The sequence below is a fragment of the Malaclemys terrapin genome, chromosome 16, assembly GCF_027887155.1.
Source record: "Malaclemys terrapin pileata isolate rMalTer1 chromosome 16, rMalTer1.hap1, whole genome shotgun sequence".
Classification (NCBI taxonomy): domain Eukaryota; kingdom Metazoa; phylum Chordata; order Testudines; family Emydidae; genus Malaclemys; species Malaclemys terrapin.
Genome location: NC_071520.1, coordinates 29,010,584 through 29,026,618, shown reverse-complemented (window position 1 = coordinate 29,026,618; position 16,035 = coordinate 29,010,584). Strand labels below are relative to the sequence as shown.

General features: G+C 48.2%; 1 protein-coding gene across 4 annotated transcripts in view; it reads left to right on the top strand.

Moving 5' to 3' along the window:
- The window catches only part of CMKLR1 (chemerin chemokine-like receptor 1), a 64,954-nt gene extending 55,020 nt beyond the window's left edge, over positions 1-9,934 (top strand). For all 4 annotated transcript variants that reach the window (XM_054006526.1, XM_054006523.1, XM_054006524.1 and 1 more), the window contains exons 2-3: positions 6,303-6,387; positions 7,335-9,934. In XM_054006526.1, the coding sequence (XP_053862501.1) occupies positions 7,338-8,408 (1,071 nt within the window). In that variant the 5' untranslated portion in view covers positions 6,303-6,387; positions 7,335-7,337 and the 3' untranslated portion in view covers positions 8,409-9,934. The remainder of the gene's footprint in view (positions 1-6,302; positions 6,388-7,334) is intronic.
- The last annotated feature ends 6,101 nt before the right edge of the window (positions 9,935-16,035 follow it).

The window sequence follows — 16,035 nt, the reverse complement described above, 5'->3', positions numbered from 1 at the left end:
TCGTCCTGGGCTGAGCATTGTGGGAGCATCCTGACTTGGGGTTCCCAGTTACCCCTGCATGAGCACACCAACCATCCCAGTCTGAGTGGGCTAATCTCCCTAGTCTGAATACACTGACAGACCCAGTCTGATTCTGGATCGTACACAGCTTCTGCTTTAGACAGAACAGCAAAGAGCTGGATACCGGTGGCTGCTGGTTTATACTCACATGCGGTCGCTTCTTAGCTAATCACTTCTTCCAAGAGTGCTTGAATTACCTAGTTACTAGAGATGGTCGACAATTGTCCATCAAAGATTTTTTTGACCGAAAATGACATTTTTGAGTCTAAATACACCTTTCTTTGGGAAAAGTCCATTTTTGACAACTGCAAATTTTCAGTTGTCAAAAAAACAACAACATTTTTTAGTTTCCAGTTATACAACAAAGTGCTGAAACATTTTGCAGAAAATTTTTGACAAAAATGAAAATATTTCTGTATTCTTTGAAAATTTTCACAGGAAAAACTCCAATTTCCTGATCCGCTGTAACCACTATCCACTCATGCTTTATGCCATCAGCTGGTAACCGCATGGGTCAGGGAGTGGTTGCCTCTTTGGCCTGAGTGGTTAGTCAATATGTGGGGCCTTGCAGGGTTGTTTCCATTTTGATGAGGAATCAGTGATACAAGGCAGGTATTTTCTTTGTGCAAGATTGTTTGTTTTCATAGAACACACACAAAGTCCTATTTCTTTGAACACAGTAGAAACAAACAACAGCAGGCAGTTTCTTTGCTCAGAAATCTCCCAGTCTGACACTCCAGTGAACTCTGTGGCCAAGAAGCTCTATCTCTTTGCTTCTTTTCTGGCTCATGCTCACTACTCGGTCTTCTGTCTCCAGCAACAACCAAATATCCTATCCCCTGAGTTTGCATCAGGGAAATCCCCCAGTCCACATGGCTTAGCTCCGACCTGCCAGGCAGCTTAGTCCTTGGGTGGTAGCATCTATTGTTTGCAACTGTCTTTACAACATAATGGGGCTTGATTGCTCCTTCTATTGAGCCTGAAGGAGGATGCTTGGATGCCCATTGGCCTTAATGAGGTCTGTGACTTCCTTTGAATCCAAGAACCCACTGGTAGCAGCCATTAGCATCTTTCAGAGTAACAGTGTCTTTCTCTACACATATGAAACATTGCACAACTGACCAGGAGGATATAAGTTTCCTCTTCCGCTGAGAGCATCAGTTAGTTTCGATGAGGCCGGGTCCTGGGGCTGAAGGACTGATTCCATAGGACTCATCTGACAGGTTTTTCAGAAGCCAGTGAGATGTCTTTCCTGGGGTATATTTATAGAATAGAATAGCAGGGTTGGAAGGGACCTCAGGTGCTCACCTCCACCTGCAGTAGCATGGAAGGGATTATCACCCATTACTATCTTCATGAGACCAGTCTGACAACTGTCATCACATATGCTGAGGGCTGTTATAAGGGGATGGGGATTAATTCTTCTCCACATCCACTGGAAGTAGGACAAGAAGTGATGGGCTTAATCTGGAGCAAGGGAGATTTAGGTTAGAGTTTAGGAAAAACTTTCTAACTGTCAGGGGAGTTAAACTCTGGAATAGCTTCCAAGGGAGGTTGTGGAATCCCCATCATTGGAGGCGTTTAAGAACAGGGTGGACAGATACCCATCAGGTTTACTTGGTCTTTCCTCAGTGCAGGGGGCTGGACTTGATGACCTCTCCAGGTCCTTTCGAGCCCGACATTTCTCTCATTCGATGTACATTGTACCAATGCACTCCAGGTGAAAGTCACCCCTATGCATGGCTCAGGTGCCACGTACCTGGAGATGGCTCACTGAGTGTTACTTAGAGTACATGGAATCTCTCCCATTCCCAGGGAGGCTTTGATTGTCTGACCCAGCGAGAGTTTGGGTTTTTTTTAGTCATTTGTTTTGTACAGTCTCCTTTTATTGTCCAAATGTTAAAGTCCAATAAAAAGAAAGTAAAAAAGAATCAAATAAACAGAGAATCCCAATAAATAACCCACTAAATAGCTTTGAAATGTCAAGTTAAATGTCACTGTGGAAACTAGTTGTTCGGAGCAACATAAAACATAGAATTTTTAAATAAAAAAGACGGGTGTGAGCTCCATGCGAACAAAGTTCTGGTAACATCATAGAACTTCTCTTCTCGAGCATTCTCCTTGCTAGGTACTTAGACCTCCCTATTCCGTGGAGTGTCTGAGCACTAATCAGAATTCAACCCACCCCAACCACCAGCAATCTCTCATTTATATTTAAAGATTTCTCCAACCAATGTGCAACTGTCAAGGAGTTATTGTAGGAACCTCCGGTTCATCAGGTGTGTGTATCACACAAGATGAATTCTCCATTATCAGAGGGCATTGGGTGAGGTTGAGCTGATGGGCCAACCTCCGAAAGGTTCAGGGTTCAGATTCAGCAAAGAAAAGCCCCTAGAAGCTCTGATATTTATCAGAACCATACACCATCCGAGGCCTGTGAAATTAGCCTGTGAAATCTCCCATGAACAGGGATTTTCTGCTACTGGTCAGGCCAGAGTTACATCAAGAGAAGCTGTGATATTTTAAGCGATTGGCAGGATCACAGTAGTACAAATGAAAAACATGTGTATGAGAGAGAGAGAGAGACGGGTCAGAGGAGTTGGTGCAGAGAATTCAACTGACCACTTCAGAACCATCCTTCTGCTTGGATTTGGGTTAGCTCTAGAAATGGAGCAGAGTCCATAGGCGTCAAACTTTTCCCCTAGTGTTGTGGTCTGGGACTTAGGCTGTTGGATCTAGTGGTCAGAGGAGGAGCTGGGAACCAGGAACTGGAGCTGGAGGTCAGAGCCGGAGGCAGAATCAGGAGTCAAGCCCAGGGTCAGAGCCAGTAGCCCGGAGTGGGTGTAAAAGCAGGGATCTGGAACAGGGTAGGAATCAGGAAGAGGACGGGAAGGCAGGGTCTAATAGAGCAGCCAGTCAGGGATTCACCTCATTGCCCAGACAACTTCCTGTGCCTCCTTCTGGCTTAAATAGGGAGTCTGAACCAATCAGAGAGGCCAGAGGTCTCCTCCAATCAGGAGCTTCGTGGATGGTGCCTGTGTTGAGGTAGGGTCTATCAGCCCACACTCCCTGCTGGGTGGTGGCTGCAGACCTAGATTCGAAACTCAGGATCCCTCGCACCTAGCCAGTTCACCCACCCTTATCTTGTTTTCTACGCCCTTCTACAAAAAAGTTCTCCAGCCCTGTGCGGTAACAGTCAGAGACGCTACCGCTTCCCTTAGTGAGAAGGCAGTGCCGGGGCTGGGCGTAAAGGCGGATTGGATCGTTTGGGGGCATGTTTATATGAGGAAGGATGAGCCAGAGAAGGCAGCTCCCTGCTCTTTTACTGAAGCCTTCTCCCATAAAACCCTGCAGTGCAAATGAGGCCGGATCCTGCCATCGAGACCATCTGTGGTTTTGCCTTTCGAAGGTAACAATATGAAAATCACTGGTCTATAACGGGAACAGTTAGAACGGCTCATTAAACAGAACATTAATAGTCAGCTGTATAACAACCAGTTCTGCTGATATTGTTACTTCTGCTGGATCATCAACTTTAATTCCTCCTCACGACAATGAAGGGTTCAGCAGGGCCAGGCCAATACACAAGCCGTGTCCTAAAATCTCCCTTATTGCAGTCACTTGGTTGTCTCCCTGCAGAGTGTCACTTTGTCCTAGAGTGACACTGATTACAAGGCAGCGTCTGAGGTGTCATGCAGCAGTGTGAGGCCCAATCCAGTGTTGTCACCTGGATTCCAGTTCAGGAAAGCACTTCAGGACAAATGGGACTTGAACACGTGCTTAAAGTTAAGCAGGTGCTTAAGGGCTTGTCTACGCCGTGCAGCAATGCACCCGACAGGGTGGGATTTGTAAAGCGCACTCAGGTGTTGCACATGCTGTGCTCCATGTGCTGGTGTGCACTAAAGGCTCAACGCACACTTCCTTAAAGCGCACTAGAGAACCTTTCGTGTGCACCAGCAGGGTGTACATGGCTCAATTCATGGGCAACACCTGAGGGGGCTTTACAAATCCCACCCCCGTAGGGTGCATTACCGCACCCTGTAGATAAGTCCTAAGGGCTTTCCTGAACTGGGACCATGAGTAGTTGATGGACAAATTGCCAAATGCTCCTTGGTTCCATCAGCAAATCTCCCATAAATTGAGATTCTCAGGGATGGGCCAAATTCCTCACCCTGGATCCTAAACACTCCCTGACTTTTATTGGGAGCGCTGGGGGATCTCAGAATCTAGCCCTGAGCAGATCTGAATTGCACAGCATGAGCTCAGCTCTCAGCACTGCCAGGAGGTTTTCTGAGCAATCAAGCTTGGGGAATCTGCAAAGCGAGGCTTAAAAATCCTGTTCTCTCGCCTCATTTTTCTGCTTCTTCCTGCTTCTAGCTGGGATGGAATAAGAGCAGGGCAGCCTTTCCGGTTGGGTTTCGGAACTCGGGGTCCTCGTAAGGCACAGGGCATGCAGAGCTGAATGACAATTACAAATAATTAAAATAAAACAAAAGCTAACCAGGCTTCTTCCCCTATGGCCCTTTGCGACTAGCATACACACGAGATGCATCTTCCACATGAGATAGTGGCTACAGAGCCAAGGGCAGCATGTAATGTCCCTAAGCACGAACATTGGAGAACGCCCTCGTTTATTTCAAACTTGAGGTGAAGGGCTGGGTCAGTTCTTGCACAAAGGGGGCAGATGATATGGCACTGTATTTTGTGCTTTTATTACTGTTTGTTCTGTGTCGATCCAAAGCCGGCTACTCTTTACCTAGGAGAAGAAGATAAAAATCAACCGTTAATACAAAATGGAGGCAAATGGCAAATATTGATTCAAACAGGAACAATTCTTATTGAATTCTGTAAATGAACAGTTGTCTAGTATTATCCTGAGGTATCTAGCTCGGTTTGCCAGACCCAAGAAACGTAGGCAGCTCGGGAAATGTTTAGATGAACAATAAGGCTTATCCGAACCTCCAGACTTATCACCAATTGCTGGAGAGATGGGTCCAAGCCTCAACATTTGCATTTGAATGTAGATTCGGATGTGGAAACTTGCACAGTTCAGAGGTCTTTAGACAGAGTGCTTTGGTTCATTACTCAGTCCGTACACAGGTAAACTTCTTGTGACGGCGATAGGAATTTTTAACTCAGTAAATGGAAGATGTACTCCTATCACACAAGGAGGCTAATGAACTTTCCAGTCCATTAGTAACTAAGGAAGATGTTAAACAATATCATCTAGATATATATATATATTTTAAATTAGCCGGCCTGGATAACTTGCATACAAGAATCCTGAAAGAGTTGGCCGAGGATATCTCTGCCCACTGGTGTTATTTTGTAATAAATCTTGGATTACCAGAGAAATTTACCCTCCCAAGCTGCAGTGTGAGTGATACAATATACAATAGGCTGTGTGCACATCCCCGTAATTACGCTGTCACTGCCTCGGTCCTTGCCAGTGTGCAGCAGAGAAGCCAAGTGGTACTGGTGGTTAGGCGGCAGCAGACAGGACTGATGAGTAAGGTCTTCTATTTACAGAAACGGCATGTAGGAAGTTTCTGTCTGAGTCAGGCAACTGTGATGTGAGCAGCGTCCATGTGACGACAAAGGATCCAGCCAGCAGAAAAAGACCCACAGCTTTACCAGCCAAAGGGTGGGGGAAATTGTAGCAGTGGGTGTTCCAGGGGCTCCGAAACACGATTAAACGTCCACTGATTGATCACGTTTGGAAAATCCTTGATAAAGAGGCTGGAAGCAACAAGAGCTGGAGGGGATGGTAGCAAATGGAACTTTAGGTCAGATACACGAATTAATTAATTAAAAACACTGCTGTAGCCCTGGTAGCAAGAATTGCCAGAGGAAATGACTACATGCAAAGTTCAGATGAGTTTAACTTCCCAAAACAACCCTTTGAAAATCACGGGTGGCTGTTTATCCAAAAGCTCTGCATTAGCAATTATTTTGGGGAAGTTCTCCGGCCTCTGTGAGGCAGGGGGTCAGACGAGATGATCACAATAGGCCCTTCTGGCCTTGGCACCTAGGAATCATCCCTGTGATTTTTGTCTGAACCCAAGACAAACACTGGTTTCCTCCCTTCCAACTCACCATTCTGAAGGGTGCACGGCCCTAGTTTGATCCCTATTTTAATATTATATCTATGCACCTACACAAACAGGGAATGCTTTCAAAGGAAAGAACTGTCCATGTTGGTCTGGCTAATAAACCCAGGGGGTCTCTTTCCTGTATTGCAGGTGTTTCCAGCTATTCGGCGAGTGGATGAGGCCCCTGCTACAGGGACATTGAGAGTGGAGCTGAAAAAAATACTGGTGTGAATAGGTGAGATTCTAGCCTTAGTTACACCTGTGCAATCCCACAGAAGTCAGTTGAGAGGCATGTTTGCCCAAGAGCAAAAATGTGGCCCCAAAATGTGCAATTGAACGAATGCTGAGGAGGAGAAAGAAAAGCGCAATGATATTTTGCACTTATCGGAGGATCTCAAAGCACTTACAGAGCACCAATTAATTAAGCCTCAGACGCTCCCTTGGGTGGTGGGTGGGTCGTATCAGACCTATTTTGCAATGCAAGGGCCTGATTCCAAACCTCGATGAAATCAAACAGTTTTAGATCATGCCCTGTGGTACCAAATGCGAAATTCTCCACTCGGCCCTACGAGTGTAAAATCCACATTAAGGGCTTGTCCACACTTACGGCCGCGGTGCAGCCACGGTAGCTCTTAGTGAAGACGCTACCAACGCGAGAACTTCTGTCTGCACAGGTATTCCATCTCCCTGAGAGGCAGGAGCAATGTCGACGGGAGAAGCTAGTGTTTGAACCAATAAGACACTCTTAAACGCCACGGCCTGCAGCCTTTCCTTCATGTCTTTGAGCCAGGATTTGACTGACCAGTCCTGGATGGGCTTGCAGGCAGCCAAAGGCAGGTTTTCCCATAGAAATCGCATGTCAAATGTGTATACAATAGCAGCATGTTGGCCCCGTGCATGATTTTAACTCCACTTTGTGACATAATAGTGCACATTCTATTCTTAGATACATGCACAGAACTGCTAGCTTCTGTCCTCACATGCAGGTATGCAGCTGCTGTGGAGAGCTGTAGACACATGCATTGAAGGCAGCATGGAGCAATCCATTTACGTGACAAACTAAGGGCTGTGGGACAACTCCTGAATTCTTCACTCCTGTTGATTTGGCCTTGTACACAGAAACAAGCAGAGGGATAGTCTATAAAAGAACCGCCTGGTGAAATTGTTGTGATTTGTTTACAGGTAATGGAGACCTCCAACAACTCTACTGACTACTACGACTATTATCCTGTTTATGATTATTTTACCACGGTTAGTGTTAAGCAAGAGCCATCGCACGATGCAAAAGACGTTGCTAGAATCCTCTCTGTTGTAGTCTACAGCCTCACCTGCCTCCTGGGAATTCTGGGGAACGGCCTAGTCATCTCGATCATCACTTTCAAGATGAAAAAGTCCATCAATGCCATTTGGTTTCTCAACCTAGCTGTTGCCGACTTTCTTTTCAACGTCTTCCTGCCGCTGAATATCGCGTACACTGCCATGAACTACCATTGGGTCTTTGGGGTGGCCATGTGCAAGTTAAACTCTTTCCTCCTCAACCTGAACTTGTACAGCAGCGTACTGCTGCTGACGACGATCAGCTTAGACCGTTGTGTGTCCGTCGTCCTCCCAGTCTGGGCCCAAAACCATCGAACCACTACGCTGGCATGTTTGATTTGCGGCGTCGACTGGGTGCTTGGTGTGGCAATGAGTTCCCCGTCTCTCGTTTTCCGGGACACTGCATCTCACAAAGGCAATGTGATCTGTTTTAGTAACTACACCTTGTCCGGGAATCAGTCTGACCATCGTCTGGGCATGATGAGACACCAGACTGTAAACATGGTCAGGTTTCTGATAGGGTTTGTCATTCCCATCACCATCATCACAGTCTGTTACATGATCATCTTCGTCAAGCTGAAACGAAACCGGCTTGCCAAATCCAAAAAGCCCTTCAAGATCATTGTCGCCATTATTGTGACCTTCTTCCTGTGCTGGGCCCCCTACCATGTCCTGCAAGTCCTGGAAACGCAGCATGACCAAGTCTCCCATGTGGTATTAGAGACTGGGATTCCCATCACCACGGCTCTGGCTGCGGCCAGCAGCTGCATGAATCCCATCCTTTATGTCTTCATGGGCCAGGACTTTCAAAAGTTTAAGTTGACCGTCCTCTCCAGATTAGTGAACGCACTAAGTGAAGGCAGCACCCACTCGACTCTCACTCAGAGGAGCTTCTCTAAGATGTCCTCAATGACTGAAAAGGATACCACCCTTCTCTGAGCTCTACCTTTGGTACCTCAGGGGCTCACCCAGGATAAGCTCCATCAGCTTTTATTTGGAAGCAAAGGATAATTGCACTGAGATCTATGAACGTTCTCTAGTGCTTTCAAAATATGGTTGACGAACACTTTCCAAGTGTTCCAAGCAGTGCCTGGGTTTTCCCTATCAAATCTGTGCATCTACCCACATTAGACATGTCTGATGACGGGTGCCATGAATCTTCACTATAGATTTTCTGACCCAGATTGTTAAAGGGACAAACCATAGCATGTTTTATATGCAGTTGCAATACCAACGCTGGTAGCTCTTCATGTACCTTTTGCTTGCACCTTTAGGGATAGCTTAGTGGGGGGAGGGATAACTTAGTGGTTTGAGCATTGGCCTGCTAAACCCAGAGTTGTGAGTTCAATCCTTGAGGGGGCCACTTAGGGATCTGGGGCAAAATTAGTACTTGGGCCTGCTAGTGAAAGCAGGGAGCTGGACTCAATGACCTTTCAAGGTCCCTTCCAGTTCTAGGAGAACTCCAATACACTTTTCTCCTCATGCCTCCTGAACTGCTCCAGAGAAGGACAATACCATCTTAAAGCACCTGGAATCAAAACTGCAGATATGGATTATTATGTCCTAGAGTTTGGAACGCTCTGCGGCCAAAATGCATTTCCATCTTTGCCTATTGGACTAGTTAATTTGTTCAGTCTTTTGCCCAAATCAGATCCTCAAAGATTATACATGCTCACACCTAATAATTGTGTGTTTAAACCCTGCATTAGTGGTGACTGCACATGCAGTCTGGTATTTGCATGCACAAATCTCCATTTGCACATACAATTGCTTAGTCTATGGGAAAATTAGCATCCAAATTTAGAAAATTTGACCTTAAATGATTAGAAGACTGGGTAATGTAGACGTTTCCAGAGACAAAGGAAATTGAAGAGACTTATGCCAAAGAGAGATAAAAGTGCAGAGAAGAGAAAAACAGATTGCTTCTCGCTGAAGTTGGGGAGAAGGTGGAGGAGGCCATGACTTGTAACTCTTAGCTTTGAGAACATCCTTCCAATGCCCACCACTAAGGATAAGATTATGTCACGGAAGTCATGGATTCTGTCACTTTCACAGCCTTCCATGACATTTTCCGCTTCAGCCCAAAGGTAGCAGGGGATGAGAGTTGTCAGCCAGCGGGGGCCATGGAGCTGCGCCAGGCTGCGAGGGCCCCAGAACCCTCAGTCACTGCAGGTGGCAGGAGGCCCCAGAGGGTGTCGGAAGCACCTGGCGTGCCACCCATAGGTGGCGGGGGCATCTGGAGGGCGGCGGGTGGTGGGGGCACCTGTCCGTGACTTTTACTAAAAATAACCGTGACAAAATCTTCACCTTGCCCATCACACAGTGGGATCAAAATACGGTGCTACTCTAGCTGGGATATATATTGCCTATTATATAAGAAAATGATTATGAACATGTTATGTAGAGTGTATGCGTATAGCCACTTAACCAACATTTTAAAGGCATATAATATATTGGCACTAGTATAAAAAAATTTTTAAATTGTGTTTTGAATATTCTTTTCTCATCAAGTCCACCTTAAGTTAGAGAGGATACAGAAGAACAAATAAATATCAGATAGAATACTGATAAAAACGTACACTCACGTAATACCTGTACCGCAAAGGGATCAGAAAGTGTTTCTGATATACGTACTACGTACCGGGATAACTTCTTCCACCTCTACAACGCAGCCACCTCTGAAGTTGAATGTGGCACCACATACAAAAACACCACACAACCGTTTCAGACAAGAAGTGAAGAATAACTTGTCTGATTAAAACTCAGCGGGAGCACTGATGGAAATGTCCTATAGAATTTAACAGGGGTAAAAGTACCAGGGCACTATAGAAATGTGAAAGGGTTATATAGAAGTTACTCTAAAGACCTATAATACTTACTAGAGAATAATCCCCTTTCTATAGTTTTATGATCCACCCTTTAGAATTTTCTAGTGGAGATATAATTATGGAGCAGAACTAGATAAGGTTGCACTGAGTTTCCCTTATAGCCCCCTCTTTGCCAGCTCTTGACCTCTCTATCTACAACGAGGGGAAATCAGCCTCACAACTGGTGAGTTAGGTCTTCCACCACATCGGAATCGAGTCGGATTTGGCATTCCTGAGTTAGGACATTTGCTACTAAATTCTCTAGGACTCTGCTATAGGGGAACGCGAGGGAGGTAGAATTCCCAAAGTGAGAATTCGGCCAGGACACCAGGGGGTCATGGGATTTTTTAATAGCCCCTCAGTCTTACAACTCTCCTGGATGTTCGTTTTAACGGGCACGTTTGCCTCTGGTGCCTGCATTTCCTCTCAGAATGGCACAGCCGCTAGAGCGCTGCGAGTCAGATGGTCAGACGAGTTCCTTGGAAATACCCTGCAACGGGTAGATCGGGAGATAGCTCCCTAGCGTCAGCTGAACAGACAAGATGCAGAGTCTCTTGGTCTTTGCTTCAGAACGGACCCCAGCCGTGGTCCATGCTGTCAAAACCTAGGTCATGTTTCTAGCACGCCTGAGTCAGGGGGGTTCCGGTTTCAGATGGGACCCTGACAAAGCACGGCCAGTTCATGTGAGAGTGAAGAAAAGGTTGCCATGAGCCCCTCTAAACGGATCCTGCTGAGTCTTTGGGGCTGGCGCCAGCTCCGATGCTCTCGCTAATCAGCACGGGGGAGTAACTGGATTCTTCATCCACCCAGCTAGGGTTTGGCAAGGCATCTACCGCTGTGGTAGCTTCAGCCCCAGGACAGCAAAGCTTTGAAGCACATAGCGAACTTTAAATATGAGAGTCAGTCCACTGCAGTCAATGGGCTTACACCTGTGCAGAGAGTTCAGTGCTTTGCTGAATCAGGAACGCGATCCAGCACTGTGACATTTTGAGGTGAGCAGGGGGACGATTGGGCTCAGACACAGCATCCCAGAAATGGAAAATTCTCAGCAAAATACAGGGAGCAATCTTTTTGCAATTTCTTCTGGGCAAAAATCAGTTTGCCTCACAACCAGAGCAAATTCTGAGGGTTTCATTTTTCAAGGCCTGAGGCTCCAAACGGTGGAAGCATCCATCGCCGCTGGGTCTGATGAATAACTCGGAATCCCTGCAAGGGACTCCACCTTAAATCAGTGGCGCTCCTCAAGGGGTTTGCCTCTGGGGAATTGAATGCTGGAGCAGCCTACGTTTACGCAGGCCACAGCAGCTACTCTCAGGGCCTGGGTCAACTGCCGTGAGCTGGCAGGGACTAAAAATAGCAAGGTAACCTGTCGGGCTTGGGCTAAAACCCAACGAGGGGGAAGAGTCTCGGAGCCGGGGCCCCAGCCCAAGCAGGAACATCTCCCCTGCTTTTTTAGCCCTGTGGCATGAGCCCAGGTCGGCTCACCCGTGCCCTGAGACTCATTGCCGTGCAGGTGGCTTTGCTGGGTAGAGTTACCCTACGTTTGTCCCAAACGGGGTTCTGAGCATGGCAACCCAAAGAAACCCTCCGAGCAGTTCTCCCAGGGATGTAAAGGGTTCCAGGCTAGGAGAAATGCAAGATTTAAAAAAGCGTTTTGCTTCACTTTTGCTCTTTTAGGAAAGCTGGTCGAACTGCTGGCTGGGTTCATTTGATCCTGCCCCCGCCTAGCGCTGACGTCCCAGGAAAGAAAGTTCTTTATGAGGTCATGGTAGTGCCATCATCCAGGCACATTGCCCCAGGACCTCTTCAAAGACACAATCAAGATTCTCATCCACGTGGCTTTCACCAGGCTCCAGTAGTGAACTATCTTCCCGGGTTCCTCCCCAGCTCCCGCACCCTATCTCCGAGCAGCTCACAAATCAGCAGTGGTAGCAACAATCTCTCCGGTGCAGCATGTTAACTCCTTTCCGGCTCGATGCCTATTGATTCAGAGCAAGGCAAAACAAAAACTCCTTAATGCTTCCTTTCAGTTGTGCGATACTGACACAAATTGCCCCCCTGACCCCGGCAGCGGGCGGCTGATGTGCAGCGGCCTACGATTAGATCGCATCTCCTAAGTGGTGGTTCACAAGCCCTGCTCAGAAGGGTTTAGCCCTAAATGCTGTAGAGCGGGGGATCGGTGAATGGAGGGGGAAGAAAAAATAATAATACAACCAACGACTTCAGAAGTCATAAACGCCATGTGAAAATCGATGGGCTGGTTTATTGGCATTGGCAGCCGTGTAGAGAAGAGAAATCTATCGATCAGGCTCGGCTCAAGCCAGTCGCCTCGCAGCTGTGTTCCGGGTAAGTTTTAATCCATAAATAAAATTAGGTGGAACGACTGCCGTTTAAAAGCGATGGAGGTGCAAACTGAGAGCTTCCCAATAACGTAAGGCGCTGTCTGCAGGCCAGGTTCTGAATGACTGCCCAGTGGTTAGAGCCCCTCCCATGCCAAGCTCCCCCCCCCCAGCACAAAAGGGGGATGGGAAGGCAGGGGGGAGCTGAGGATTTGAGGAGTTCTACTCTCTGCCCCGCCCCCACCCCTGCCTCCGACGTGCCCTAGGCTGGGGTGGGGGCAGAGCTGGCTCTGGGCACAAAGGGGCCAGCACCAAGACGAGAACCGGACCCAGCCTGTGGCTTAAGAGATGGGGCTGGCTCCGTTGCACTCCCAGAGTGTTTGGGAAGAGCAGAGGGGCCTGGTGAGGTGGCCTGGGGGAGCGGGGGATCAATGCACTCTGCATCATTCCTTAGTGCTGCCCCCCAGCATGGTGGCAGGGAGGGCAGAGGACTGGGCAGGGGCCCCAAGCTCGCTGAGCACGCAGTCAGACACCTTGTTAGCACACAGAGGAGTCCAGGGCCCAGGCCTGTAACCACTTTCCCTGGTTGCGGTGCATACTGCTGGGAGCATTCACTGCAGTGCTAGCAAGTGAGCAGAATATCGGCCAGCGTCTGCGTCGTGGAATCTGCAGAGACAGGCGCCACCACCGCTGCTGCTGACTTCTGAGTGACACGCTGCGGCTCAGCTGGGCGTCCTGCTGGCGCGTGGTCGCCCCGGGGCTTGCAACCACAACATGCTTCTCCAGCAGCCCCGTGGTCACGTTCCCTCAAGGGCAAAACCAGCCAGGCAGCTGAGGAAGATAGGTGCCCGAGTCCCATTGGCATTGGGCACCAAACTCCCTTCGGCCCCATTGCACATCCCGCGCCTCCCGCCAGCGAGAAATGCCCCGCAGCCTGTCGCGTGAAGTGAGAACTTAAAATGATATTGTGCATGGCGCTTAACAACTACGCACCTACAGTTCATATTCAACCATGTTGTCTTTGCTTGTGGTTTCATTGTCAGGGATTAATTCCACACATGCTCCCCATCCCTCCTACGCACAATTATATTTCGTGGGGGCGGGGGGGATCGATAGCACAGAGTAGAATGAAGACATATCTCCGGGTAATATGGCAACAGAGTAACTTTGGAGGATCTGGGCCATGGATCCGCTGCTGCTCTGGGAGCGCAGAACGAACCCCTACCCATCTCAACACACTCAGAAGGCATCAGACACAGTATGAATGGAGCCTTTGAGTACGCCAGTGAAGTCACAGCAGTTGTCTGAGCCGGAGTGAGAGATGGAACAGAAATTCCACCAGCTAGGTGCCACCGAAATACCCAGGAAGAATTGGGCTACTTGGATCCACATGGTTTCCCAATTAATGAGGACCATGTGCTTTGCTGTAGGGATGAGCAAACCCTGATGAGATTTTGATCCTGGTTGTGTGTTCCCTCCATCCAAAAATGTGTCCAGTTAGCTGAATACTGACCCTGACCTCCATGCCAGGGTTTCTTCCTTCCTGGCTGTGTGCTGGGCTCACCCCACATACAGCCTCCCCGTGAACCTGGGATTCACATTTGGGGAGATGAGGCCGGGGGCCAGGCCACCTCGGCCCCCTGGCTTCTGCTTCTGAATTGATTCTCAGGAGGGGAAGAATTCCACATGGCCAAGCAGTCGGGAGTAAATGGAATTCACACACTTCTCCTTTGGGGAATATGGCGTTTGGTTTAGGGTAGATTCCCCGTTTCTTTGGTTACCTCTGCAGCTAAGGGATATATTGTCATTTTGGTGGTTCCCAATTCCACTGACCCCAGTATCCCAGGGGTAGTCATAGCCAAGGACCTTTGATGATCCAGGACCCTGCTCTTCTTGGGAGAGTAGAACGAACCCTTCTCCACTGGCTCAGCCAAAGAGAAGTGAAATGCCGGAGGCTTCCCAAGCAGTGGCACTGGCAATCCATGCCTGCTGAAAACTGCTGCATTTGAGATGGGATCGCAGCTTACCCCAGAGACCATCTGAGATGCCGGAGGCTCCAGCAGCTCACGCAGCCGCAAAGGCCTCACCTGACTGCTGCTGTGGTGAGCTGAGACGAGTACACTGCTCGGTTCCTACAGTGTGAACTACAGTCAGCTGAGGGCCAAGCTGGGAACACTAAACCTTTTGCTTCAAGTGGAGCTGAAAAGCAGGTCCCCAGAGGTGAGGCGAGGCGAGGCCATTTCGCCCCTTACCCTCTCACGTTCGGGTCTGTGATATGGTGCGATTGCTGGGGCTCTGGCAGGAAGAATTATCTGCAGGCGGCGAAGAGCGCACAGTGGTAATTGCCAATCTTTCCCCCTTCGGTCTGATGCTAGAAGGAGAGCGCACACCGGGGTGTATTGCCACCCTGGCAGTCATCCGGGAAGTATTCAACTGGCAAGAGGAGCGAGGGAATGTGTGCTGAGTGGTGAGCCCTGCCGAGAGAGCGGCATCCTATAAACACCTGGCCCGGGTAACGTGACCCACAATGCATCTTTCCAGGAACACTCGAAGCCTCTCCTTCCCTCCCGCAACCATGCTGCATGCATATGGGCTGGCCCAACTTTGTAAGTCAGTCACTGGTCACATGATACACATACAAGGCTGCCAAACAAGACTCCAGGACAGCACCACTGGAGCTAAGGAAGGATTTCCATCAGTTGCCCATGGCATTAATGGTGATAACCTCTTTGTGGGCATGTAGCTAGTAGACAGCAACTGTCAGGGTTCCCTCCCCACTCTGAACTTTGGGGTACAGCTGTGGGGACCCTCATGAAAGACCCCCTAAGCTTATATTCCACCAGCTTCAGTTAAAAACTTCCCCAAGGCACAAATTCTTCCTTGCCCTTAGACCGTATCGCTGCCACCACCAAGTGAGTTAGACAAAGATTCAGGAAAAGGACTACTTGGAGTTCCTGTTTCCCCAAAATATCCCCCCAAACTCCTTCACCCCCTTTCCTGGGGAGGCTTGAGACTAATCTACCAACCGAATAGGTAACCAAGGTGAGCACAGACCAGCCCCTTGGCTTTTAGGGACACTAAAAACCAATCAGATTCTTAAAAAAACAGAACTTTATTATAAAGAAAAAAAGTAAAAGAAGCACCTCTGTAAAATCAGGATGGAAGGTAATTTTACAGGGTAATAAGAGTCAAAACACAGAGGATTCCCCTCTAGGCAAAACTTCAAAGTTACAAAAAAAACCCCAAGAATAAACCTCCCTCTTAGCATAGGGGCAATTCACAAGCTAAAACAAAAGATAATCTAACGCATCTCCTTCCTATTACTTACAATTTGTATCTTAGATGCTTAGTTCAGGTCCG